The sequence below is a fragment of the Meriones unguiculatus genome, chromosome 8, assembly GCF_030254825.1.
Source record: "Meriones unguiculatus strain TT.TT164.6M chromosome 8, Bangor_MerUng_6.1, whole genome shotgun sequence".
NCBI lineage: Eukaryota > Metazoa > Chordata > Mammalia > Rodentia > Muridae > Meriones > Meriones unguiculatus.
The window spans coordinates 104410731-104438548 of NC_083356.1; the positions used below are offsets into that span (position 1 = coordinate 104410731).

General features: G+C 40.1%; 1 protein-coding gene across 2 annotated transcripts in view; it reads right to left on the minus strand.

The window, feature by feature from the left end:
- Nucleotides 1-27818, minus strand: part of Grb14 (growth factor receptor bound protein 14) — a 114538-nt gene that overhangs the window by 45885 nt on the left and 40835 nt on the right. The window contains exon 1 of one of the 2 annotated variants that reach the window (XM_060390283.1): nucleotides 16524-16686. The exons of the other annotated variant lie outside the window; for it this stretch is intronic. Coding sequence (XP_060246266.1) covers nucleotides 16524-16586 — 63 coding nt within the window. The 5' untranslated portion in view covers nucleotides 16587-16686. Of the gene's footprint in view, nucleotides 1-16523; nucleotides 16687-27818 lie in introns of those variants that run through there. 2 annotated transcript variants of the gene reach the window in all.

Below are 27818 nucleotides of genomic sequence, written 5' to 3' on the forward strand. Positions count from 1 at the left end.
CTGTAAGCCATCTTTCCTGTCACATGTGAAACTCCACCTGGAACTCACATGTGTGTTCTACACACACACACACACACACACACACACACACACACACACACACAGAATATTTATTTTGGAAAATCCATACTTATATTCCACCTGAATTCCAACGAAAACCTTTCAGAAAGCTATCTAGAATGCCCAGGGCTTCATGATGTGTCCTTCCCACCTGTGCAAGAAACCAACCCCCTAACCCGGAAAATGTGCTATTTTCTCACTATTTACACTTGTATTTACACTATTTACACTGCAGCAAACTAGCCTAGTTCATCCTGGCTTAATCAGGTGAGCCCTGTTGAGCAGACCGCAGTTTGCACCCACTGCAGAGCCTACCAGCATTTTGCACACTGTAAATATTCAACACTTCTTCCTGACATTCCATCTAAAACCATTTTCCACCATGATAGAAAACAGAGTTACTCAGAAATACCCCCCCACCTCCTAATGACTTGTGTGTTTTCTTACAGCAAAGACTCACCACCTGTGTCAGAGAAGCCTGCTTCTTATTTTTCATGTCCACCTTTTATTTCAAAGAAGCTACAAAAAAATGCAGAAGTTAGAGGCACTCAGGAGCCACACTAGATTGTAAATGAGGGCAAGGAGAGTGCAGAGCAGAGGATGCTGGGAAGGAAAAGTTTAGCCACCCACCCAGGAAACGCCACTGCTTCATGCAACCTCTGCTCTTTACAAATTTTGAAGATTACTAGGAACTGAAGCATGTAAACTAAGAGCCTCGATATTTAATTATATGTACACTTATGTCTATCTGTAGCATGCAAGTGCAAGAAAATTAAATTTCAGAAGCAAAGTAAACAGAAACTTTCATTGAACAAGGCCATAAAGCCAGTTGAAATTTATGGAATAAGTGTTACTGATTTTAAAAATAATATGTACCAAGAAGAAACAATACTTTGATTTGAACTCCATTTCGAAGACTGATTTTGTAAAAACATTATTTAACACTGACATTTTTCTCATATACATGTTTGTGTGTATGTATTTATGTGCACATGTGTGTGATGTGTGGAAACGTGGATGTGTGTGGGATGTTTGTATGTGGGTATACATGTGAGTGTGATGTGTATGTGTATGGGTGTATGCAGTGGGTATATGTGGGAGGTGTGTTTTCTGTGTGTGCGTGAGTATACATGTTCAGGGCATATGTTGGTGTTTGTATGTGTGTATATGATTGCGTGTGTTTGTGCAGTGTGTGTAGTATGTCTGGTATGTGCAGGGCATGTATGCAGACAGTGTGGTATGTATGGGTGTGTTGTGTGTGTATGGTGTGTGGTGTGTATATGTGTGTGTGTATGTGTTTGAGTGAGATGACATTTTACTTAGGTTAGTGTTCCTCTTCGGCACATCCCTGGGGGTCTCTGGAACCTACTCAATAATAGAATTTTTTTTTATGCTGCTAGAACAGAAAGGCCATCGGGGACTCTGTTCTATGTTTACTTAGCTCATTTAAATATGTGAAGACAGAGAAGATAATCTAAGCTTCAGCTCTCGAGTTAGACATCTCGCAAAAAACATTATGACACAGAAACCTTCCTATCTAAGGAGAAGACAATTTCAACTCCCCTCAGAAACCACAGGCCCGGCGTGTGGACTCAAGCTGGGACTGTTAAGGATCGTGGGAAAACAAATAGCACACTGTTCTGCAGAACCCTTAGAACATAATATTGGTATCCTGTTTCCTCTACAACCTGAAAGATAAAACGGGCTGAAGTTTATGCAACCACACCATTTAATAAAGGGATATTATACATTTCTAGTGAAGTGTCCCAAATTCCCAGCTTGCTTTATAGTGTGAAGAAAATAGAATGGGAAGACTAATATCATTTGAAATTGTATCCCAAAAGAAAGAAATTGGGCTTGGATCCACTGAATAGGGACTGACTTTGCTGAGCAATGGATTGGACAGTTGAGTAACCAGTGAAGCATGGCTCTGGTAAGTTCTGTTTACGGCATCTCCCTAGCACAAACAGACTGCCCAAACGATGTCATGGCTCGTAAAATGGCTGCAATGAGAAACCCGTCAGTGTGGATGGGCAACTGACAAGTTAAGCAAACTGAAATGTCTTGGTCTTCACCATAGTTTACAGCTTCAAAATCTGCTCTAACAGCACATGCTGGCAAGCAGGGGAATCACTGGTCACAGTGGTGCAGGCCTTGAGGGGGCAGTCTGGAGTGTGGGTGAGTGTCTCTACTTACAGGGATACACTTGAATGTCTCTAGACCCTTGATCCATCAACTCCTGTTCTTCCACACAAAGCGAGAAGAAGAAAGATTTCACAATCCAGCTACAACAACAACAACAAAAAGGTTGACTTCAGAACAACGTTTGAGGGCCCCTATAACCTCTAGACTTAAAGAGATAAAATACTCCAAATACAAGCTGAGGGTTATGTATAAAAGAAACAAAATAAAGAGAGAGGCTGTCAGTGTGGGCAATACACACTGCCCTCCTCTCAGAGCACTTTGCAAATTTCTGTGAAACCACCTGGATTTTGATTCTAAGAAATAGATTAGTGTATGGAGAAGCCCAGGAGAACAGAGCAGACACTAAGCAAGGCCCTCCTCCCTCCCAGCAGCTGATACAGCAGTGGATGGCAAGGAGATCCCCAGTCCCTTCCATGCTGGATGAGCTCAAGAGCATGGGAATAGTCAAGACCATAGGCTGAGGATTTGGTAAGGGCTTTCCCAACTGCCATCATGGGAAACCGACAGAGGCACCACAGTTCTGACCTCATCGTCTTCTTCAGACATAGTAGAGAGAACATACATGGCTTGTTATTTGGTGGGGGCAGGGGGGGTAGATTAGTCATTAAAAACAAATATCCATAAAATAGAGCAAGAGGAGAAAAAAGTGCAACATGGAGAGGAATGATGTTTGGGCCATGACCAGACATGGCTTTCCCTTGTGCTGAAGTTTTTAAGAAAATTTTGATCTCAATTTATATTAACTAATAATGAATTTCAAATAGTTTGGTAAACATAATTTAAATGGATCTTGCTGTTATTACAACTATAAAAATGCTTAAGTTTCATTATTTTATCATGTGTAATAATTATATCAATGACTAACATATAGTTACTAGAAGATTAAAGTCAAGATGGAAGGTCCACAGATTTCCCTGAACTAGGACCCAAAGTAGAGCTTATTTTGTTTCTGTAACTCTTCCAAAGTTATTACCAACTAAAGTCAGATGATAAACCATTTTCTAATGGTTCAAATTTCTTGTTTTTTGTTTTTAACAGATAGTAAATGTACTTAAGTCACATGAATATTTTTATAGCAAGGTCAGAGCAGCCTTGGATCTTCACATTCTTCTAAATAAGGAACGCTGTGGCTGGAGATAAGAGGAGACAGTGTATTTGAATTAAATAAGCCTAAGGGAATGGAAATAATGCATCCATTAGTTCTTATTTCATATCTCTGCTTTTCAAACAGTACATCTCAATAACAACTCTGCTCCACCAGCCCTCCCATAACTCAAGAAAAGCCATTGCTTTCTTGTGTCCCTACTGTACTCCCTTTTCAGGTGTGAAATACTGAGAGCAAAGGAGGCCAGAGCTTAGAAACACCATGTCATAAAGTCTTAACTTTGAGCGACATATTTAACAATCATTATAACTGAGCATGAACTGTGAATTTTTTAGTTGCAGTAATTAGAAACACACAAACATCACTAATACTGACTTTCAGGAAGGGACACAACAAGGACCATTCCTTATCCTTAGTCCACTTTCAACCTCATTCCACACAGCCTGTGCCTTCCTCCCTGACCCCAACCACCCTCTCACCCACGTTTCCTCAAGCTCTTCCCAGCCATGGGCCCTTTATACTAGTGCACTTACTACTGGGACTATCTTAACAGCCACTTTACAACCTACTTTTCTTCTTTAACGCCTCACATACAGCATTATTTCCATGAAGAAAACTGCAACGACCTTGCCAGTTTAGAGCCAGAATATCCGTTCCACGTGTGGCGTACCATCGAATTCCAAGGCCATTGCTACCCAGAACGCCACACGCATCAGTTATAGCTACTTCTCCAATTTCCAGTAGCTAACAGAGTACCACAGAGGTCACAGCGGACAACTGAAACAGTTATTCCATGGCGAAAGGAGCCATTGTCTGTGACCCCGGATGAGACATTACAGAATCCCACAGCAGCAGCACTGAGCCCTCAGGTTTGAAACCACACATGCAGACCAAAGAGAAAATATTAGCAGGTTTCCATGGAATTTCTCAGCCCAATCAGGGATTTAAGGTGGCCCATAGTCGCATTTGGGCTTGTGGAAAACATTAAAACACATAGCAGAAAACCTGGGTAGAGCAAAGATTATGAGATAGGGTACGGTGGAAGAAAAAATACAATAATAATAACAATAATGCTAAGTATGGTGACACATGCCTTTAATCCCAGCACTTGGGAGGCAGAGGCAAATGGATCTCTGTGAGTTTGAGGCCAGCCTATTCTACAAAGTGAGTTCAGTACAGCCAGGGTCTGTTACACAAAGAAACCTTGTCTCAAAAATAAATTAATAATAATAATAATAATAATAATAATAATAATAATAATAATTTTGTAGGAAACAGAAAACAATCCTAGCAGCAGAGGCTGGGGTTGCCATAGCAGGACTTCGGAGGGGAAGGGCGTCCTCACCCAGACCTGCTGAGCACCTGTCTTCCTTGGGACCACCACAACAGAGAACCAAGTCCACAAAGCACCCCTCGAAACTATCTAGGACTATAGCATTAAGGTGTAACATAGAGGTCTTGTGCGGTTTTTCTCAATAGAGGCCAGAGAATAGACTGCTAAACAGCCTCATGCTGGTGGAACCATCAGGGAAAAGGGAAGGGTTGAGCTGCAAACAGCAGAAGATCTGCCCCAGATCTTCTTTTTCTCACATTCGGGAAGATCAATGTTGGAGTACACAGGTCCCTCAAGCTTCTGCTAACCAGGGGTCTTTAAGATTATCCCTAACTTTTTTTACTCTTTAAGATGACAGGATGGATGATAAGTGCCAAGCTTCCTGCGTAGGGGCATTGGCTTAACACTCGTTTGCTTGCTGTTTTGCTTCTTTTGAACAGTTATAAGGAGTGCCTGGTCAAAGAGAACAGACTCAAGAATCAAGGACCTGAATATCCCGGGGTCTGGTTCTACTACGGGTCCACAATGCAAGAGGAAAGACTGAAGCTGTTCCAAAATAAGTTGTGTTCCTGCGTGGGGCAAAAACATCCCCATGCAGCCTCACTAGTGAACACGTCCTAAAGTTGACCTAGAAAGAAATTTCAAATTGCCACGTATGAGAACCTGGCTCATACACCATCGTAAGCTACCCTCACATATGTATGTGTGCACATATGCACACACACACACACAGACACACACACTACATTTCTGTGCATTGAATCCAATGTGTGCTACAAGAGGGTCAAGTCAAAAATTCCATGCTGAGTTCCCAATGACTTCACCCAAGACAGGCCTCTGTAGTTCCTCCATGCCTAATTCCTCTCCGCCATATACTTTCTCAAGTGTTAACACTCGCTCATGCTTAAGGCAGGAAACCACAGGCCAAGCTTATGTTGGGCTAAATGTTATCCTGGTGTCTGCTTTCAGTTTTTAAGTAATCATTTGTTCCCAGAATAACCGCTATGCGTGTCTAAGTGAAAAGGTTCAACGTCAGTTCACACGGTGAGAAAGAAGAAAAAATGGAGAAGGGTGGAGGGGAAAGAGTAGAGAGAAGGAGGCATACAAGGAGAAGGCAGGCATGGCACATCCGGCTGCCCCACAATTACGGAGACCCATGGCGTCAATCCACCCGTGTTAGGAGCTGTTTGTCCTCATTGATTCTTTTTCAGTGTTTTTCATAATTTAATGTCTCTGAAACTCACATAAAGCTTACTGTTAAAGGTCTGTTGTAGTTTAATTGGAGGTGTATAAGATAGCATTATTATATAACATATAGTGCCAAACAGCCAATGATATATGTTATGTGCGGTCTTTCTGTAAATATTTACATGTTCCTCTTTAGACTTTAAATAGCACCAAAAAAAAAAAAAAAAAAAATCACTTTCCAAATCCTAACATTCCCGTGCTGTGACAGTTTTAGAGAGTTTTAGGGACAACTAATTTATATCCATTCTGTAATTCTGTTTTTGTTTTTCTTTTTGAACTGTTAAATATTTCTCCTGTATCAGTGTCAAATGCATAGTGTGGATACTCCTGTTTAAAAACAGCACAGTCGGTGTTGTCAGAACAATGAGGTGATAAAAGTTATCCTAGTTGAGGCTGAATGATGAGAGGAAGAAGCCAAGGTTGGGGGGGGAGCTGTGCCGTGCTCCTTCACCTGTTCACTGGCGGAGCCATGGAACCTGTGTAGGCTCCAACCGGAAGTTTCTCCACTGCTAGCCTAGTGTCCATGCCTCTTTAAGCCGCTACTGCTACCTGATATGCTGTATGATAGTATTAGCTAGCTAAACGTTATACCAGAATATAAATGCAATGTATGTCACAAAGCACCTAGCTTTTGAAGTGCCATCAAGTTGTTTGTTTTTTCCTTCCTTTTTTTTTTTTTAATTCTGTGTATGTCAGAAAGCATGTAAATATAGAAACAGCCAGCAGAGGGAGTCTTTATTCTGAGTTGGTACAAATACAGACCCCCCAAATAGGTTTCTCTGTCTGGGGCAATGGCTCAGATTGCTGACAAGTCTGCATGCCTAAATGAAATCCTTGGTGCCCACAGAGTTGAAGAGGAGAAATGACTCCCACAAATTATTTTCTGTCCTCCTCAGGAATGTCTATCCCACCCCAAATACACATAGACCGCAAATAAATATATGTGAAACAAATACATATTTTGAAAGAAAATACATATTTTGAAAGTTACAATTAAAAGATTGTTAGCAGCATGAAGTCCCTCCTTCATATATTTATAATCTTGTATAAAATTAGATTTTTTTTAAATTCTTAACCATTTGAATTTTCAAGATTAATTTTGATAAAATGTTCTGTGAGCATATATGTAGCCATCCACATACACATGTGTGGGTGAGAGAAAAAATTTTCTGAGGTCTTGTGATTTCAAACACTGACATCAAAATTTCTCTTCAAATATTAACTTGGCTGCTAGAGTTAATTTGGCTTCAAAAACTACAATGTTCTTGATATTTTCCAAAGTACAGAGACACAGAACTGATCATGAGGCTATAATCACTTTCTGACAATGTTATAATTACCAACATGATTTTTTAATTTCTCTTTTGGAGCTGTCTGAAGACTGAGCATTTTTTTAATACCCTGCCGGCATGGAAATCTTTCAGGGGGTGTTAGTATCTGAAATTACCGAAAGTCCTACTTATTTCCTTGCCAACAAGAGATTATTATTTTTAAATTCTGGCTCGGAAGGCTGGAGCACAGCCAAGAGAGCCAGCCCTTCAGACTGCCAGGGGCAGGAGTCTGAGACTGTCCATCACCCCAGCTATTTTTAATCAGCCTCCTGTGCCAGGCATGAACCGGGCATTGTGGTTTACAAAATAGCGTGCGGCTCGGTGCCTGTTCCCATGGAGTTACAGCCCAGGTGTCTACAGTGCTGGGAATACTGGAATTTCATCTGGGTCAAACTGGTGACCATCAACTGATCATCTTCTAAATCTTAGACTTCTCATTCTCTAAGATGTACAAAGAGCTAACAGCACTTCCTGTGATGTGTTGCATAGGATAGTAGTGACAGCATAAGTTTTAAAGGAAAAGAATCTGTTGTGACTGGGTCCCAAGATTAAGCCTTATCGCCCCGGTATATTCTCAGATGCTCTGACATGCTAGCTTAGTCACCGGCTTGGAATTAAGACTGAGGACACAGCAAGAAACACTAAGTCAGAGGGCAAAAGTAGATTGGCAAAAGAGGTGAGAATTGTCAGGTAAGAGGAGAAAGTATCCCAGCTGTTCTGTGGAGCACAGCCATGCAGTGTGGCCAGGCCGCATGAAGTGTGTTCCCAGGATGTTCTATGGAGCAGGGACATGCAAAGTACACAGTGTCTGCTTAAGACGCTGTGCAGAGCAGGGCTGTGCAGTGCGTTTGTGGAACAGGGCCAAGCAACATGCACATCTCAGCTGGGCTGTGCAAGCCTGTGTGCCCAGGTTGCTCTCTGGCAGTCTTCTGTCTGAAAAGACAGGCTTAACCTACAGCTCCGCCCTCTGTCATTTATGAGTAGGAGCTTTGGGGATGATCTTACTCCAACCAATCTTCCTCATCCAAAAAGGCTTTGACCACCAACCTCAGAAGGCTCTCATGAAGACTAAAGAGCATGTTGGCTCTGTACTAAGCAGCTCACGGCTGCTTTGGTTTTTACTGGTCTGTGGGGGAGACAGAGAGCCTTCCAACTTGCCAAAAGCCACAAGTTAGAGCTGGATAAAGGTAATGAAAAGGCCTGAGACTGTGGCTTTTCACCCCAAGGGATAAAACTCTCAAGAAGAATAAAGAGAAACAGCAATGTTGAGAAATACAACTAGTGGGTCAGTATCTTGTTTTCCCCAAAACCACATTTACACAAATAATAGTAATTGCTGGCTGAGTAGCCCTTGTTTGAAGTGCTTGAGTGGAAAGTGCATTACATTTCTTTCCTCCCACCAACCCCCGTCTCTCTGGAATATTGCATACACAATGAACTATCCTCAAGAAAGAATCGCTCTGTAAACACAGAATTCATTTGTCTTTCATCTACACTTAGTACAGAGCCTGTGGGCAATTCTATTTGGTGTCTTTGGTACACATTATTTTTCCTTGTGACATTGCATGCCTTCACAGAAATTCTTTAAATTTAGGAGCATTTCAGATCTGGGATTTTCAAATTAAGTTGCTCACCTTGAATAGAATAACACTATGCCTTTGCTGCTTATGTCATGATCAAAGGTGACGCAGCCCTACTCTCATACAGCTAACCTGCCTGCATTGCCAACTTTTTTGGTGTTTCTGCAGTTTTACATCTCACAAACATACACAGCCTGCCTGCCAGTCACTGACTAACGATTCCTAGGACACTGAAAGTAATGATAATCTAAATGCGTATCTTGTTGCACTTCAACCCATGCTCCCATAGAAGACAGATGATAGGTAGAGCGATATGAACTCAAGAGTATTCGTTATTTGTATTTTTTTTAAACTTCTGTGGTAGTCATAAATACAGTTGCAGAAGCGATCAGCGTAAAAAGCATTTGAAAAGCATCGCATCCTTCTGGTCCTGGTGACAGGATACGAAGGACCATAAGTTTTTACTAAATTCATGTGCTACAACAAGAGGTTGGAGATAACCACCTTAGCAGGTCATTTAAATTTCTGATAATTGTAAAGTTTTTATTAAAAAAATATACAACTTAACTAGCTTATGAAACTAATGCAATAAAGTATTTTGAAGCCAAGCACAGTGCTGTATATCTGTACTCCTAGCTTTCAGGTGGTTGTAGAATGGGTGGTTGAAGCCAGTCTGGGTTACGTATGGCGACTGTCTCTCAGCAGACACACACACCATCAACAACAGATTAAAACCAAACCTAACAAATGAACACAAAACACACCACATGCCTTTTCTTGAGTCAGAGAAGTGATTCACATTATCTGGGCTTCTATTATGTGTTAGTGATTGTAAGTATTTGTCTGTTTCATGGTCATCATTGGTCTGTGCAAATCCAGCATTATGAAGAACATGGAGAAGCGGGCTCTTGTGTAAGAAAGAATATATCTAAGGTCACTCCATGGATTACGAAGAGGGCTGAGCTCAGGTGCCAGGCTTTCTCCCTCTAAAATGCACACCATCCACCAAGAATGTTTCCTGAAACCCTATTTCTCAAGGAAGAAGAAGAAAACACTGTGTAAATATAACCCAAACCATGGTCTGGATTATACCCTTCTAGTTTAAGGAAACAGCTAAGTTATCCTAAGGCTTAGCAGGAATGAGATTTAAAAAGGAGGAGTGATTACACCTCACCCTCCAAACAAGAATCCAGCCATGCCACCCCCTCTAGACATGCATGATCCTGCTCTACTCAGCAAGGCAGTCATCTTGCATGACTGTCCCACCTACTATCCCCACACAAGGACACAATACATCTCCTCCGAAGGACACCATGATACTTGGTACATGGGCCATAACAACAGAGTATTTTCTAAGTGCTAAGGAAAGCGGAGAAGTAGAGGTGCTTGTACTGGTGGTGGCTAGCTGAGCCTCAAGATCACCCTTCCCATATTCATCTCTAAAGAATCCTGAAGCCTTAGTGGTTAGGAAAGTGGATTTCTATTCAGAACCCCCTTTCTTACACCTATACCTTTAAGGTATTGCCTGTGTTTACTTCTAGAAGTTTCATATTTGGGATTTCATAACAAGGGGTTTTGTTTTATTTTAATTTTTACCCATTTAAAGTAAGTTTTTTGGATGGATGACAAATACAAGTCTAATTCCATTTTTTCTACGTGTTTTTCCTCAGTTTTCCCAGCACTGCTTGTCAAATAGTAGATGACTGCAATTACACTTACTCATGTCTGGGTCTTCTCTTTTGATCCATTCATCTTCCTGTCTGTCTGTGAGTCAATGTCACACTCTGACATATTATTGCATATTACTACAGTTCTGTAACACATCTTGAAATATAAAATAGTCCTCTCTCCAGCTTTGTTCCTTTTGCTCAGGACTGCCTTGGAGTCTTTTTGTTACATATGCATTTTAGGATGGTTTTGCATTTCTGTGAAGAATGCTGTTGAGTATTTTGATGGCATTGCGCTAGATCTGAAAATTGCTCTTAGTGGTGTGCAGCCCCAACTGATAACGTACAACACAACTCCGAGATCTAAGGCACAGAAACATCACAAAAGAGAGATCAGAACGATTGTAAGATCCAAAGGACCAGGATATCTGCCATGAGACAGCAACTTCTACATAAAAAGGAAACGGTAGCCATAAAAATCTCAACAATAATTTTGGGGATGGGTTTCCATGAGTGACTTTAATTCATTGTATCTTTATTTTAACATACTGTGTCTTTAGATAGCTCAGGGAAGATGGTTTGTTATATCATCAATATTAAAAGCTTCTTGATAATATATTTTTTTTTTGGCAATTAACTTTTTTTTTTTCAATGCAGTTTATTCAGAAACCTTGAACAATCCTCGGACCCTGTTGTGAAGCAGTTGTTAAAGATGTGTGTTTTGGTCTCTGAAGCATCATTAATAATAAATAATACAAAGTATACAAAAAGTAAAAAAAAAAAAAATCTCAACAATATGATCTCCTATACAAGACCTGAACAATGGCATCATCAGTTAACAAGCCAACACAGATGAGGGAAATCTCATGGCTCCCCATCCCTCGGTGAAGAGCTATAAGAAATTACTGCCTTTTGAAAGAAAAGAAGGATGAGCCAACTGGTCAGCTTTATGCATACAAGTGGCACTAATTGGCTCAACAGGTTGTATGTACATATTTACTCATGAGTGTGTGTATGTGTGCGCACGCGCACACTTGTGCGTGCGTGTAACGATAAAAATTAAAGAAAAAGAGACCATGAATTTGAGATGGGGGGAGGAGAGGAAGAACATAGAAGGGGTTGGAGGAGGGGAGGTAGGAAAAATGATGCAAATACAACACATATGTATGAAATTATTAAAAAATGTATTTAATTTTTAAAAGAATCCTGATGCTATTGAGGAGAGCAATGCGTTGAGCCCCGGGCCTTCTTTCCCAGTGTACTTTGGGTTCAGTTACACACAGGGCCCACTGCAGCCAGTAAGCATAAGCTCCTGTTTGTTCTAAGTGTCACGTTAACATGAGCTAGCACCGGCCAACTAGCCTGCCTGTCTGCCTTGTGCATTCATCCTTAGTGCCAAGACTGTGAACGGGATGCCTGGGGATTCACATTTATCACTCCATAAAAGGGAAGGGTACGCACACCAGGGAGCATATAATAAGCAAGAGAGAACTCCGTTGCCTGAAGACATCGCAGCACTGCAAGATGAGCCATGGATTGATCTTTACTGCAAAGCACAAGAAAACACAGCCCTTCCCTGCTCAATCAACGTCCTTGGTCTTTCATCATTTCATAAAATTAAATTCTGCTTATAAGCAATCAAATGTTAAATTAAAATTGCAAGATAAAATGTCAAACCTGAATTGCAAAATAAAAAAAAATCTGAAAAACAAATACTGCAAAAAAAAATCCAAAAATAAACAAAACGCATAGAGAAGACTAAAAATTCTGATCTAAAAAAGTTCAGAAGCATTGGATAAATACGCATGATGGCTACTAAGGTACTATGAAAGGCAACAGTAAAATGATGTCACAGGACGTGGTTGCTGAATAACAAAGGCCTACCCATTCATTCAGAATTAAGAGAAGCAGTGAAGAGAAAAGCAAAGAGATTTTCAGAGGACTAGAATAAGTCTACAGCATAGACTCAGACAATAGTCTTTGGGAAAGAAAGAAAGAAGGGAAGAAAGAAAGGAAGAAAGAAAGAAAGAAGGAAGGAAGGAAGGAAGGATGGAAAAAAGGAAGGAAGGAAGGAAGGAAGGAAGGAAGGAAGGAAGGAAGGAGGAAGGAAGGAAGGAAGGAAGGAAGGAAGGAAGGAAGGAAGGAAGGAAGGAAGAGGAAGGAAGGAAGGAAGGAAGGAAGGAAGGAAGGAAGGAAGGAAGGAAGGAAGGAAGGAAGGGAAAGGGCAGTGGAGGCCAGAGAGCCAGCTCTTGGGAGCTGGGGCACACAGCCCATAGGGTAAAAGTCATCGCAAGTAGGAAGGAAAGAAAGGCTCCCTTGCAGAACCACTGTGAAGCTGACAGCATACTGAGCAGCTGTGAATACACTCAAAACTTCTTGGAAAAAAAAATCTGATGACCTGTAAACACAGAAACGACTGGCCCGATGAGGAGTGTGGTTAGAACCTAACACACTGCCTTGTACCGCAGAATTCCCACCTACTAATGAATGACCTTGGATCTTAAGAAAAAAAAAATATAGTAAAAAAATGAGTTCTCCCCTCTTTCATTTCTGAAACTTTAGGAAGCTGTGTGTAGAATGCCTCCTACAGTGGTAGGACGCCTAAAGAATGAAAAGTAATTTGCAAGCATAATCTGAAAAGCAGTATTAATCGAACACAGGCATCAAAAACTGAAACCTGGAGAATTAAAATATGGTACCAGGTCTTCTGATCTTACAGACATTTTATATTTTATTTATTCTGTATATCATAATGTTCAACTAGTAATTCTGTGAACTTAAAATGTTCTTTCTTGATTTAATTAATATGCCAGTCCAGAGTTTCAGTTCAGGTAGAATTATGGCCTATCACTACCGTGTGTGTGTGTGTGTGTGTGTGTGTGTGTGTGTGTGTGTGTTTCTGTCTATCTGTCTGTCTGCCTATCCCTCTGTCTCTCTCTCTCTCTCTCCTCCCTGTCCTTCTCTCTCTTACACACACACACACACATACACATAGTGAGAGAGAGGGACAGGGAGGAAAGAGCATAAAACTGCTTTCTACCTAAAATATGTTCTGTATTAGAACATATGGAGTTGGTGGAGGCACAGAGAAAGACCAAAGGATTTGCCTTCACTAAACCCAGAACTGAGGTGGATGATAACTGTATACACCATAAGGCAGTTCATTTACAGACTGGCTTCAGGACATAACACACATCTAGGAAAAGACACCACAGAAGTCTCAAAGCCAGGATTCTATTTCTAGTCTTGTCGTTGACCTTCTAGGTGACCTTGTATAAGGTACTCAATATCCAAGAGACTCAGTCTTCTCATTTTGGAACAAAGGCAGAGAAAGGGGGGGGGGGATGAAGCAGGATGAGCTGGAGGGAGGGGGAAAAGACCGCCGAGTAGGTAATCTGGGGGAAAAAAAATACTAATGTGAAAGACAGAGATGATGAAATGTTCTCTTCATTAAAATTTTGATCTACCTGGAATCAATGGACTCAAATCCTTACAGAATTAGAGGGCGTCAAAGTTTTCTCTTCAGTCTACTAGACAGAATTTACCAGACCTTTCTCAGGCTCTACTCTGTGTAAAGGATTATGTTTCAAATTCAGCCTCTAATCACTCCAACAGAATCCCAGAGCCACCGCCGAAGGACACACTGGCCGATAAGAACGTCCCCCTGGAGTGCTTTTGAGTGGTTTCAGCAAAAGTTCCTGGCCTTTCAGATGCTAGGGATTCCAGCTGCTCAATTGTCTGGCAAGGACCACTCATCCAGGCTGAGCAGCTCTGTGCAAAATGTGTGAACAGAGCCTTCTGGGAAAGAGGAGAAATTGCACCCTCTAGCATTATTCTAAAGTGCCTGTGTTTATTTGTAAGGTCTGTTAGGGTAGTAGTGCTAAGGGCCAAACTGAGACTTATTGAAACACATGCTAAGGGTAAAACCATTTTAAATTTAAGGGCATAGGAAAGAAAAAAAAAAAGCAGGTATGGGAGATCTTTATAGCTTCAAAGACGGAAAAAAAAACTTAGTAATTTTGTGGCCAAAGCAGGTAGATGTCTTTTAGGAAAGAAAGAAAGGAAGAAAGAAAGAAAGAAAGAAAGAAAGAAAGAAAGAAAGAAAGAAAGAAAGAAAGAAAGAAAGAAAGAAAGAAAGAGAAATTTTCTAATATTAAGAATAAAAATCAAGATTTTTCAAACCAGCTGAGTAGACAAATAGATGCTTTGGAGGTAAAGTGGCAGTAGAAATGGACTAAACATGTTCAAAATAAGGATGTGCCAGTTCTTTTAAGCATATGCTCACAGAGCCAGCCTTTGGGAATTTTAATGCACACAGTTACTATAATGGCAAGCTGAGAATGTATTAGAAAGAAAGTAGAGGAAATTACAGTTTCCCAAAGCCACTTGTTTTCCTCTCCAATAAGACTATGCTAGAAACCATTTTCCAACCAGATTTGGCTCCTAATAATTCCGCCTTTGCTAGCAGCTCAAGGTCCTTTTCCATTGTTTTATTATGTGTGATAAAAAAAAATTGGTGATTTAAAATTTTAACTAGAACCAAGGTAACATGAAATTTGCCCTCAGGGTCAGAGAATAGCATCCCCCGGATCCTGATTCAGATTTCACTGACCTACACCTCAGCATTCCCCTCACAGGTCAGAATTGGATTGATGTGATGTGCAAATACGGCTCAGCTAGGAAGAGAGTCCAGACAGCAGGCGACTGTTCCCATTGGTGGGCCATAAAATAAAGCACACTGTGGAGTTTTTGGTGACTCTGTACAGCAATGCCAACTGGGTGAAGAACTCAAACAGAACATGGATTGGATACACATTAACGTACTTTTCCTACAGGCATATCTCTCAGAGAACCTATACCATCATTAAATATAAGGAAAAAATAAATAAAGATTCAAGCTCAAAGCAAAATGCTTTGATTAAATTTGCTTAAAGCGAAAGAAATGCATTAAGAAAAATAGAGAACACACATTGGCAAATTCACAGTGTAGCTATGTCCATGCCAAGTAAAATGGACTCAGTAACTGGTAGTTGACTGGCTGAAAAAAAAAAAAAAAGAAGAAAAGAAGCTGGAAGGTAAAAGTTAAAAGAAATGGTTGTCTTTAAAAATTTATGTTTTAGTTGTTCAATCTGCCCTGCTTCAAGTAAGTTAAAACATGACCTTTGGCTTAATGGAACACACTAATAGTTAACAGTTAACTTTTAGAAGGTTGAGTGGAGAAACACTGTATTCTCCTGTGCCACTAGAACCATGCAGAAAGCGTACTTTCGCAGTACCATGTCACCATGCCTTCATTCTCTGCAACACAACCGTGATTCTCTAAGTTTGGAGGTGGACTGGTAGGAGGAGCCTACTGCCGAGGCACAGCCTGGTACAAATGAAATATCAAAAGTAAGACATGAAAGCAGTATTTTTTTTTAAAAGCCACTATTTTCACACATGGGCTTCGCTAGATTAATAATTAATAGAAAGCCCTTTCCTGAGAAAATTTAATGGGAAAATAATTTCCTGAACAAACAGAAACTCCTTCAAGTTGTTGGACACATGACAATAATCTGTTGAATTCTTATACAGTCCTCCCACCAATGAAGAGGTGGATGCATTGTGAATTACACACAAATTGCACCCTTCACAAACACAGAATGCAACAGCCAGCAGATTTCCTGCTAAACTAAGGGCAGAACTGCCCGAAGTCACAGAAGAAAAGAATAAAAGGGGAAAGCTCACTGTATGCACTCTCCAAGTCACAACTGACAGCAACTGACACCGGCGGCTTTTATGTAGAGGTATTTTTACCTCAAAGATGTTCTGGCAGCATTTTTCCGTGACTTTAATTCCAACAATATGTCTTTTTTAAGTACCCTTAGTCTCAGTGTATTCCAGTCTTTTCTCACAGTTATGTAAGCTTCAAGGTTGTCAGCAAATAACAGAGTATCAGAAAAATAGAGGCGGGAAGAAATTACAAGGGTAGAAGAAGCAGAATAAGTCACCTACCCTCTTCTGTAGGACTATTGGTGTTACTGCAGGCAGGGTGACTCTTCTTGCACTCAAACTCATGCTCGTCCTTCTAGAATGATCCCTCTGAGAGATCACAGACGAAATGAAAGGAGCCCTTGATGGCTACTCCTCGGGAATCTCAAGGCTCTGTGCAAAGAAACTCTAGGGAAGTAATAAATGTCACCCTGCCTCTGTGATCCCAGGCTACCCAAAGCCAATTAAGGATGGCTGCAGACAGGACAGGGCTGCAGCCAATCACAGCTCCCAGAACCCCGCCTTTGTCCTTGGAGACTGATTCGGATACTTTTGTTTATGATATTTAAAGAACCAGATTAACAGGCATCTAGTTCCCTTCATTTTTTTTTCCAAAACAGTGCAATTCAATGCCATCTTTGTTGACTAAACAGCTGTTTCGCTAAAGTGTTTTAACGCAACGCAGATGAGAAACTCTTTACATTATTTACATGTATTACATTAATTATGTACATTGAAAGAATGTAACTATGAAAGTGAACCAAATTTACTTGTGCTACTCACAAAATTCATAACTTCAGCATGAACTACGAGGCACAAACCTTACTTAAAATTAGCAAAGCATTTTAATTTGTGTCCTAAGTTTCAGTGCTAGTTTTAACATAAGATATATATATATATATCCCAAGCAGCTAAAATGTTTCTGTGAAACCTCCAGCTATTTTCAAGGCCATATCCTGTTGAATATTACCTATTAAGCACAAGTTTAGCAATCAATGTAAATAATGCTAAATTGAAAAAGGAGAATTCATGTTATCTGGTATGATCTGACACATGTTTTGGGAAAGGAGAGCTTTGCATAATTTAGCATACTTCAGCATATTAAAACACTTAAAAACAGCTGCTTCTCAAAACTATCGTAAGCCTTTAATAACTTTTCTTTGTTTTTCTTAAAACAACTATAATTTTTATTCTAATATTTTAGAGGTTGGAGGAAGTTCACAAGGTAAACAAAACAAAACAAAAAAAGAATAATCCTTAACACAGACGTTTCCAATAAAGAATGAAAGAAACACTCATAGATGTCCAAAAATGCAAAATACAAAAACTAATGTGGGTTCTCACAATGGTGAAATCAATATGGACTGTCACACTGGCAAAGCCTGGTGGACCTTAACGTTTCTCAGCAGCAACCCACAAACTGAGCACTGCCCTCAGCCTTGAAGGCAATGCCTTCTCCAAAGTGACAGGACCTGGACATCAACAGGGCAGGTGGAAGAACTCTTGGCTGTGCAGTCAACACTTTCCGTGTCACTGTACAAGCTGCTTCTAGAGAAGGACTGCCTCAATGCTCCACTTGAATCTGATTTCTGCACAAGCTGAGCTCAGAATCCTCAAAAGGGCTCCCTACGCTGAATTCCAAAGCCCAATGTCCCCTCAGTTCAGTGTCTGAGAGAAGGGCCATTAGTGTGCTTAATGTAAGTAATTTCAGACAGCTCTAGTTTGGGGATTTCAGTTTTATCCTTATCCAGTTAAGCTTATCATGGTAAAATTATCAGCTAATATTCATTATGCAGAGCAATGGTTCCACAGCAATATTTACCTGCAGTTATACCATGTCTCTTGCCCACATTCATCACATTGTGGTCTGTCTCCCACTCTCTTTCACACTAGATCTGTCTTCCCTTCAAATGCCCCCTTCTAATTTCATGACATTGATGCATAAATTATTTATTGTGCAAACATGAATACATATGAGCGTGTGTATAGCAGTCAGAGGATAGCTTGTAGAAGTCAGATGTCTTCTGCAACTGACTGAGTGGGTCCCAGGAATTGAACTCTGAACATCAGGCCTGGCAGGAAGCACCTATACCCAATGCACCATCTAGCTGGCCCCCACTTCAATACTTCATGTTGTCCATATGTGTGTGAGGTGTGTGTCTGTGTGTGTTTGTTGTGTGTTGTGTGTATATGTGATATTTTTAAAGACATTTACTAACAAAATTACTAATAATAAAGTTTCTGGTATAATCTTGAGCCAACCAATAAAGTTACTAATAAAAGTTTCTAGTGTAATCTTGAGCCAACATTGACAAAGCCTTCAGTATCCACATAATTTCAAGGATATTATTTATAATATTTCACTTTGCTGTTTCCTCAATTTCCGTGTAAATATTATAAAATATTGTTTTAGGTCTTAAATATCTTATTGGTGTTTCACCAAAATAAAAATCATTTAAGAAATTGACCCTCTGAGTGCCCATGTTGTTAGATATCGGGCAAATTATTAAATAATACATATCACTGACTCACAGTGAAAACACAGACATCAGCATTTAAATTAAAGCATCACACTCTCTAGTTGGAGAGACTAGCAGGGATTACAGGTCATATGACCGGGATGCACCGAGGGAGAGGAAATGGCAGTTTAGGATAAAGCACACTTCACAGATTATTCAGAGGAAGAGCACAGAGCTTGAGAGCTGGTAGGGAACTATAAGAAAGCCCCAAGTTCACTCCCAGTCTTGAAGTCTGGGGTGACTTCAAACTCGCATTGCTTCATCTCATACACTGGAGCATAGCCTGCTAAACAATAAAATGGCCGCTATGTGTCAAGACAGAACCCGGCTCTTGAGTTTATCGTCATACAACCTGTCAACCCTGCATGTAGGTTTAAAATCATTTGACACACAGCTCAGGTGTGAGTGACAGACCTCCTCTTTGGGACACGTGGAAATTTTCAGCCTCTGAATTTTCAGTGAAAATTAAAAGTCATTTTTGAACTCTCTGATGCTGGAAAGGTATAGCTGTCTCTGAAACATTAAACATACAAACGCTTTTGCTAGTCAACATGCTGAAAGCAGCTAAGCTGGCATGCACACTTAACATGGGTGAGGCCCCCTTTTCCAGCTATCTCATTCAGGTGTTCATGTCGGCTGTGTTTATCTTGCTTTTTAGTTACTTTAAACACGGATTAAAAATTTGACTTTAACATACTCTTTTTATCAGTATTAGTTTCCAAACACTCTGTCATCCATTATTACCCTGCTGTCTGAGATTTAAAGTCTTCAAAGTCTTCCAGAATTGCAGTGGAGGTCAAGGAAACAATGTTTGGACTTGCTTAAAGGACACCAAGGTAAGTGTTGAGCAAACACTTCTTCACCTCCTACTGGAGGTGGGAAAGAATCTTTCAGAGGGGTCTTTTATCTTCACAGTAGCAATTGTGAAGTGCCAAGATTTTCCTAATACAGCAGGGTCAACAGGAATCGTGTAATAGCCCTGTACATTTTTTTTATTGATATGTTGGCAGAGCATGAACAACTTTTTTCCCACACAAAATATACCATCCTGGGATTGTGATTCAGCTTTAAAGTAGTTGTTTAGCAACGGTAAAGCTCAGGTTCAACCTCCACACCACTGTACTTAAAAAAAAAAAGTGGATATCCGTGTTTCAATTGAAAACAAAAAACATCACCACGATTATTAATAGTAATAGCCAATATGATTCCGGTACTATGCTAGTTTTTGAATGTAAGTGTCCCTCCTATGAGATAGCGCTGGTTATTCAGCGTGAAAATAAAGCGCCACCACGCCTCTCTTCCGTCTTTCTGGCCTCTCCATCACACATTTGTTCTTTGTGGTGCAGAACAGCTTGCACACCCCCACCCTGACGGATCGGTTTTCAAGATGGAGGGGTCTCACTTTGTAGCTCTGGCTGGCCGGGCATTCACTATGCAGACCAAGCTGCCCTCAAATGCAGAGACATAGCCCCTGCTCCAGCCCCCTGCTGAAATTAAAGGCATGCACCACCATACCTCACAACATTTCTTTGTTTTGTGAGTCTTTGCAAGGCCACCGTGTGAATGCTAAATCGGCACAGTGTTCTGAAAGCACGAGTTTCAAACACAGATTGTTACGGCATTCATAGCCTCTGCCTTGATATGATAGTAGGGGAGGAGGACCTCCCCTATCAGAGGACTAGAGGAGGGGCATGGGGGAAAGAGAGGGGTGAGGGGAACCAGGAGGAGATGAGGAAGGGGCCTACAGCCGGGAGACAGAGAATAAATTGTAATCAATAATATATATATATATTTTTTTTTTTTTTTAAAGAAAAGTCAGACCCTCAGGTTCTATCAGCATTCGTCATTCTTCTAAAGCAAGCTGCTTCTCAGGCATATGATAAGATGTTTCACCATACCTTATAAGCCTCATGTTACCCACAATGCTTTTCCCTCTTCACTTCAACAGTTATTTCTTTTCTGTGAGAAGGCCTAAAACATCTCAGCAATTTGACCACTTACAGGAAGTTTCTTCTTGAAAGAAATTACTGAGTGCCTTATGTGCCCTAGTGACAACAGGAATCACAGTGTGTACTTCATCCAATTATCTGAAAATGTTTCCACCTGTTCTACTGAAAGTTGTTCCTAAATCCATTATCCCTGCTTGCCAAGAAGGTATTGTCTCAAGGTGGATAAGTGGCACATTTAAAACACTCAAACAAGCCAGGCGCAGTAGTGCATGCCTGTATAATCCCAACACTAGGGAAGGCATAGGCAGGTGGATCTCTGTGAGTTCAAGCCCAGCCTGATCTGCAAAGTGAGTCCAGGACAGCCAAGGCTACACAGAGAAACCCTGTCCCACCCATCCCCCAAAAAACCCTTAATGTATTAAGTTCTGTAACTGATTGTACAGAAAGTACAGAAACCCAAAAAAATAGAATTTAGCAACACTGTTTAAAATTAGATAAGTCCTCCAAAGGCAAAGGATTCAAGGATGAAGGTAACTCCTATGGGAAAAATACACAGTTGTTCTAGAGAAGTCTGGAAAAATTGGATGCAAGGAAGGCAGTGAGAGTGGCCAGGTTATTCCATATTGAAGAGTGTGGTCCTCATCTGCAGCATAAAGACATACAGTATGTTATGGATTTCATCTTAGTGTTGAAGATGATCTATAGTTTATCTAAGAATGTTATATAGAAAGAGTAAGGCCAGATTAGGAAAAGGTTGAACTTTCAGAGAAACTAGGGAAGTAGAGGCAGCAGAATAAGGCAGTTTCACAGAGACAAAGGCATCAATACTATTTTTTTTTCTGTACATGAACTTGTAGTTTAAGTTGTAATTCATAAACTGTAGTCCAGAAAGATATAAATATCTTGACTACACATCTTCAATGTTCATTTTGCTTAAGGGTTTTCTTAAGAAAAGGAGACTGGATGTGCAAAACAAGTATTCGCCTTTCTTGCCATCCCCTGAGAACTGCAAATGATATGATGAGAACAGAATAAGGAAGAGGTGAGAGAGGAGAGGGAATGATGCTCTTGCTGAGAAAGAAGACATCTCATGAAATAAATTTAAAAAAATGATTCTTTTTAGAGAAATGAAATTAAAAGAATTTCTAAAACTAGAAGATTCCTGGAGTCTCATTAACTAAACACACACACACACACACACACAGAATGAGAGCCAACATGAAAAATGACAAGACAGATACAAAAAAAAAAAAAAAAAAACTCATGAAAGGTTGAGGAAACTCGAGAGCACTTGAGGAAAAGGAGGGCAGAAAGCTGGAAGGAGGAACTCCTCAACCTTCTCCTGGCCTAAAGATAAAGATCCTGGAACAACTCTACAAAAACAATCCCAATGCCTGATGTAAACTTAACAGAACAATGCAGTAGAGGCACCAAAGTCTCCACTTCAGAGAAGTCTAAGTAAATGAGAGCATGTTGGAAAAATAGTAGCAAGACACGAAATCTGCACACACAGCACATATAGATTTGATTTTAATACATTAAATTACCTGAGAAAATTGCCATTACAGGCAAACAGATGAGACAGATAAAAATAGCCAGAGAGAGAAGAAAACTTACATACTTATTTATTTTTGAAAAACTTTCACATGTAAGAACTGAGCTGACAAGATGACTCAGTGGGTAAAGGTGCTTGCTACCAAGACTGGCATCAAGTTTGACGACAGGACCCAAAAGGTGGGGAGAGAGAACAGACTACAAGCTATCCACCAACTACCACAGGCACACCACGGCACATGCCCCACCTCCAAAACTAAACGCTTCAAACGACAAATCTTCACCAAAAAAAAACAAAAACAAAAACGATAAAGGATAATCATAAATGTTAAACATGGGAAAATTTGATAATATGATCGTGGCATCAACTTTGAGCACCTGGTCAGGGAGTCTCCTGAGAACCTCGAAGACAATTCAGGCAATTGCTGCAATTGTGGGCTACATACCAGGACTATATGCGGGGGTAGAGAGGGGGAGAGACCTACTCCTGAAGAAATCACATGAAGGAGAGAAGGCAGCAACCAGGCTGTGACTAAGAAGTGTCTTGTGTGCTGGCTATCCCTCATGGTGTCAGAAGGAGCTGTGCAAGCTGCTGAGAGAGGATCGGCATCAGTACTCTCACTAAGCTATGGATCCTGGGCACAGCATTGCTGACTTGTCAGGCCAGATGTGCCCATTACAGCCATCGTGGCAAATATGCTAAGGAGGTAACCAACCACTTTCCATTAAATTTGACACCACCTTAACAAGAAGGAATTCATGCATAGCACATCAAATCCAATCAAAACACCAAGACAAGAGAAACCATAAGCAATGGTGGGGTAGCTACTGATTTGGTAAATGACCATGAAATCCCTGAAAATTTGTCTTTTAAATCACTGGTTATATGTGTAAGATGGTGTGCCTCTTTTAACAATGGTTAGCAGTTACTGCGAAGACTTACAACTGGTCAAAGGGCTGAAAATAAATGACTGTTGAATGCTCATTTATAAATGAGACATCTATGTCACACCCTCCAATGTTCAGGAAATATCAGAGAAGAAACAAAAACAATGTTACAGAAACTGAAAGGGAACAGGGGTGTGATGTGAAATACTGACTTCTGTGCACGACATAGCTGTTGCACTCTTGAACTTACAGCAGCTGCAAGATCTACATAAAAACATCCTGTCAAGGAGCAGAAGAAACTCATGGTCCCCACCCCTCACTGAAGATTTATACCCAGTTAATGTTTTATGACTTTGGGGGTACAGCCACTGTCAAAGTGCCCATGCTCCTATAAGTAAACCCTCACTCATGCTCCTAGCAACGCAAGTGAAACTTATTTGGTTACGAAATAAAGTAATAAATAAGAATAGAGGGATAAAGATGAAAGTAGAGGGGCTTATTTGGGAAGAAGAGGGGATCGGTGGGAATGAGGATAAGACAAAAGGGGGTAAGAGAGTAAAAATGATCAAAACATTATATACATATATAATAAATATATGCTAATAAAAACCTTACAAAAAAAAAAAACTCACACAGAATGCCTGAAATATTTCATGCTATAACACTTCCTCTCAAAGTTAAACTCTGGATGACCAGCAAGAAAATTCTGATAGCCGCTAAGAGGGATGGATAAATCCATCCATTATATATTTTTGGTGGCTTCAGCTTGATAACCTTGAAAGAGTCATTCTCATGAAACATTTAAAGAAAAAAAAATGAAGTTTATAAACAGAAAGACTCATTAATGATAAATGTACCAATACTTAGAAGTTTACAATATATAAAGCCTCATTCTCTTGTGTTTGCTGAAAGATAAACTGCAGCTATCAAGAAATGGATGGGAAATATATAAAAGGGCCAACAAGTCTGAAATTTAAAAAAAAATGAAATTAGCTACAGTACTAAGGTTCAATCAAGTATGTGATTGTGTTGTCATAATAAAATGCAAATAATACAGAGCATATAGCAGTAACGGAAATGAAAAAAAAACTTGCTAAAAGAAAGGATTAAAGCTGAAAGCAGAAGGACTTGGCATGCAAAACACAGTGACTTTGTTGGTTTATGAGATCAAAACAATGTAAACTAGTAACTCGGGGAAGTTTTCAATAATTTATTTCAGAATACTAAAATAAGCTTGCAGGAAAAGAGGGTGTAAAGAAAAACATTAGCTTTAGTATTGATCTTGGGGTAAAATGACGATTTTTGAAGTTATTTAAGAACTTCTCTCTAATTATTCTTTACTTACTAATATAAACGTAATAAAATATGAACTTTCTAATAAAAATAAACAAACATTTCTGAAAAATATCTGATCTTTTTATCAAATATTATTACTATTATTAATTCACTTTATATCCCAGCTGTAGCCCCCTCCCTCATCACCCCTTCTTCCCCAATGCCTCTCCCATAGTCCACTGATAGGGGAGGCCCTCCTCCCATACTATCTGACCCTAGCCTAACAGGTCTCATTGGGACTGTTTGTATCCTATTTTTCTGTGGCCTGGTGAGGCCACCTCTCCAGGGGGAGGTGATCAAAGAGCAGACAACTTAGTTCATGCCAGAGACTGCCTTTGCTTCCCCTACTAAGGAACCCACATGGAGAATGACCTGCCCATAGCCTACATCTGAGCAGAGGCTCTAGGTCGTCTACATGTGTGGTCCTTGGTTGATTCATCCGTCTCTGCAGAACCCCCTGGGCCCAGATATTTTGGCTCTGTTGGTCTCCTTGTGGAGCTCCTGTCCCCTCCAGGTCTTTCCACCTACCCCACCCCCCTTCTTTAATAAGATTCCTGGCACTCTGCCAAAAGATTGGCTATGAGTCTCAGTATCTGCTTCAATACCCTGATGGGTAGAGTCTTTCAGAGGCCTTCTGTGGAAGGCTCCTGTCCTGTTTCTTGTTTTCTCCTACTTTCAATATCTATCCTGTTTGCCCTTCTGAATGAGGGTTAAGCCTCTTCCCTAGGATCCTCCTTGTTGTTTAGTTTCTTTAGGACTTTAGATTTTAGTATGTTTATCCTATATTATATGGCTAATATCTACTTATAACTGAGTATATACTATGTGTGTCTTTCTGCTTCTGGGATACCTCACTCAGGATGATCTTTTCTAGTTCCATCCATTTACATGCAAATTTCATGGTTCATAATAGCCAGAATCTGGAAACAACCTAGATGTCCCTCCACCGAAGAATGGATACAGGATTTGTGCTATATTTGCACAATGCAATAATACTCAGCAATTAAAATATCTGATTTTTTTTTAAAAACCTATAAAATGTACAACAATAGAAAATGGCAATACTAACACCAAACTTTCATGTTGCCTCAGAAATACGACACAGCTAAACTTGCCTACTGAAGGGAGACACATTCTCAGTTTAATCACAAAGATCATTCTACTTTATGCTACGGGAAAGAGAGGCCCCTATGAAGCAGTGATCCATGAAGTCAGAAAACAAAACAATGATAAAGTGGGGCAAGGAAGAGAGGAAAGAAGGAAGAAAGGAAAGGAAACAGGCATAAATCTCATGTGATAGTGACCTGAGGATAAAAAGCATTCAGTGGCAAAGAAGAAAACACTACAGGGCTGAAAGATGTGAAAGAGAAAGGCCACAATAAAGGGAAAGTGAGGATGAGTATGTAACACGTTTGTAAAGAAAAAACAGATTCAAAGAAAATCAGATCACAATAATGCATTACTGATAGAGTCTTATCCAACCCTCTCCAAGTGTGAATCACAAGGGAATTAAAGATAGACATAAATACAAACAGACAACAGGATAACAAAACAAAATGGATTGAATTGCTTTGCTTTATATTAAACCGCAAGGTAAATAGGTGTATGGGGGGGGGGTGTATGTTTATGTGTGTTTGTGTGTGTGTGTGTGTGTGTGTGTGTGTGTGTGTGTACTATCTTTTCAAAATACTGACTTAAGAAAAAAAAAGGTTCTCATATGGCATCAAGAATGAAACCCTGGTAATTCTAACAGTGGAAAGAATCCAACCAATTCTCCCTAAACACTAAATTATTAAAGGACAACTCACTAACAACGCCTAGCTGTAACTTAGTTCCTGGTGCCAGGCATGGTAGCACAGGCCTCTGATCCCAGCATCTGTAGAGGTAGAGTCAGGCAGATGTCTGTGAGTTTGAGCCTGACATGGTCTGCAAAGTGAGTCCATGACAGCCAAGGCTACATGAGAAACACTGTCTCAACATGCCCCCCCCCCAAAAAAAAAACAATTAGCTCCTAGCATCTGAAAAGCCTGACTCTAATGAGAGCATAATTAAAATTATATAATGTATCATATTGATAAAAGTGTTCTAAGACTGCAATTCATAGTTGTAAACCATCTCTATTGAACAAAAAAGAGGAAAGCTATACACTAATCAAATAGAGGGTACTCGGAATACAGAATGTTAGGCATCAAGGAAAAGAACTGAGGGTTGGCCCAACAAGGAGAAGTGCCAAAATATAATGTTAAATAAAGAGTTGCTTAATTAGTTAATTAGTTAATTAATTAAAATTTGTTTCGTATGACCCCATTTGTGCAAAACAAAACAAAGCAAAACAGATATGTTGAGTAGATACATAAATATAAATAAGCCAATAGAAAAAGTCCTAAGAGAATCATGCCAATTTGTCTTTAACAATCCTATTCTTTATGGAAGACAGTAAGATTGAAGGAAGGAAGACCATGTCAGGGTTATATCTTTATTTATTGGCATATATTAGCATATATCATACAAAATTATAGGGTTCAATACAACATTTCCTTGTGTGTCTATTTTAATGTATTTTTCTTTGTGTCCATACTTTTAAGTCATCTATAGGGCTCTTTACACTAAGGAACAAGAACTCAATAAAAACAGAGAGAGAGCCATGAGCTCTAGCTGCCCCAAAACCAGAAATGCCTTTTACTTTTCCTTTCTTTCTTTTTCTCTTTTATTTTTATGCAGTTTTTCTCTTTTGAAATAGTCTTCCTATGTAGCCTTGGCTGACATAGAACTCACAGAAATCTACTGGCATGTGGCGCCACGCCTGGCTTGGCAATTGCTGAAGAAGCCACATGGCAAGTGTTTGCATGCTATGCACCCTGTGATCCCATTACCGGTTCCTTTAAGATGCATTCTACCTAGAAACACAGCATCTCATCACCAACAGATTTCAGACCTGTTTAGGGGGTCATCTCATTTAACTTTGGACACGGGAATCCTGTCTAGTCTTTGCTTGTCAACCTGTTATTTAACAGCAGAAAGCCAAGCAACATATCATGATGGGAATCTCTGTGTCTCTGTACCTCTGGGATCTTGGCTCACCACAGACTTGTGCTGTGTGTGATAAGAGGCTCTTCCCTGAGCCTCCTCTTTCAAGTAAGTGGAACAAAATCCACCTTGATTGAACAAGAACAGGAGGTACAGTCTCCTCCCTCCAGATAAAAAATAACCTAGATGCAGCAGGCTGCGTACCATAAGAAATACATAAGTAAATTGTGGGCGAAGAGAAGCAGAATATGGAGTTACAGAGGCTG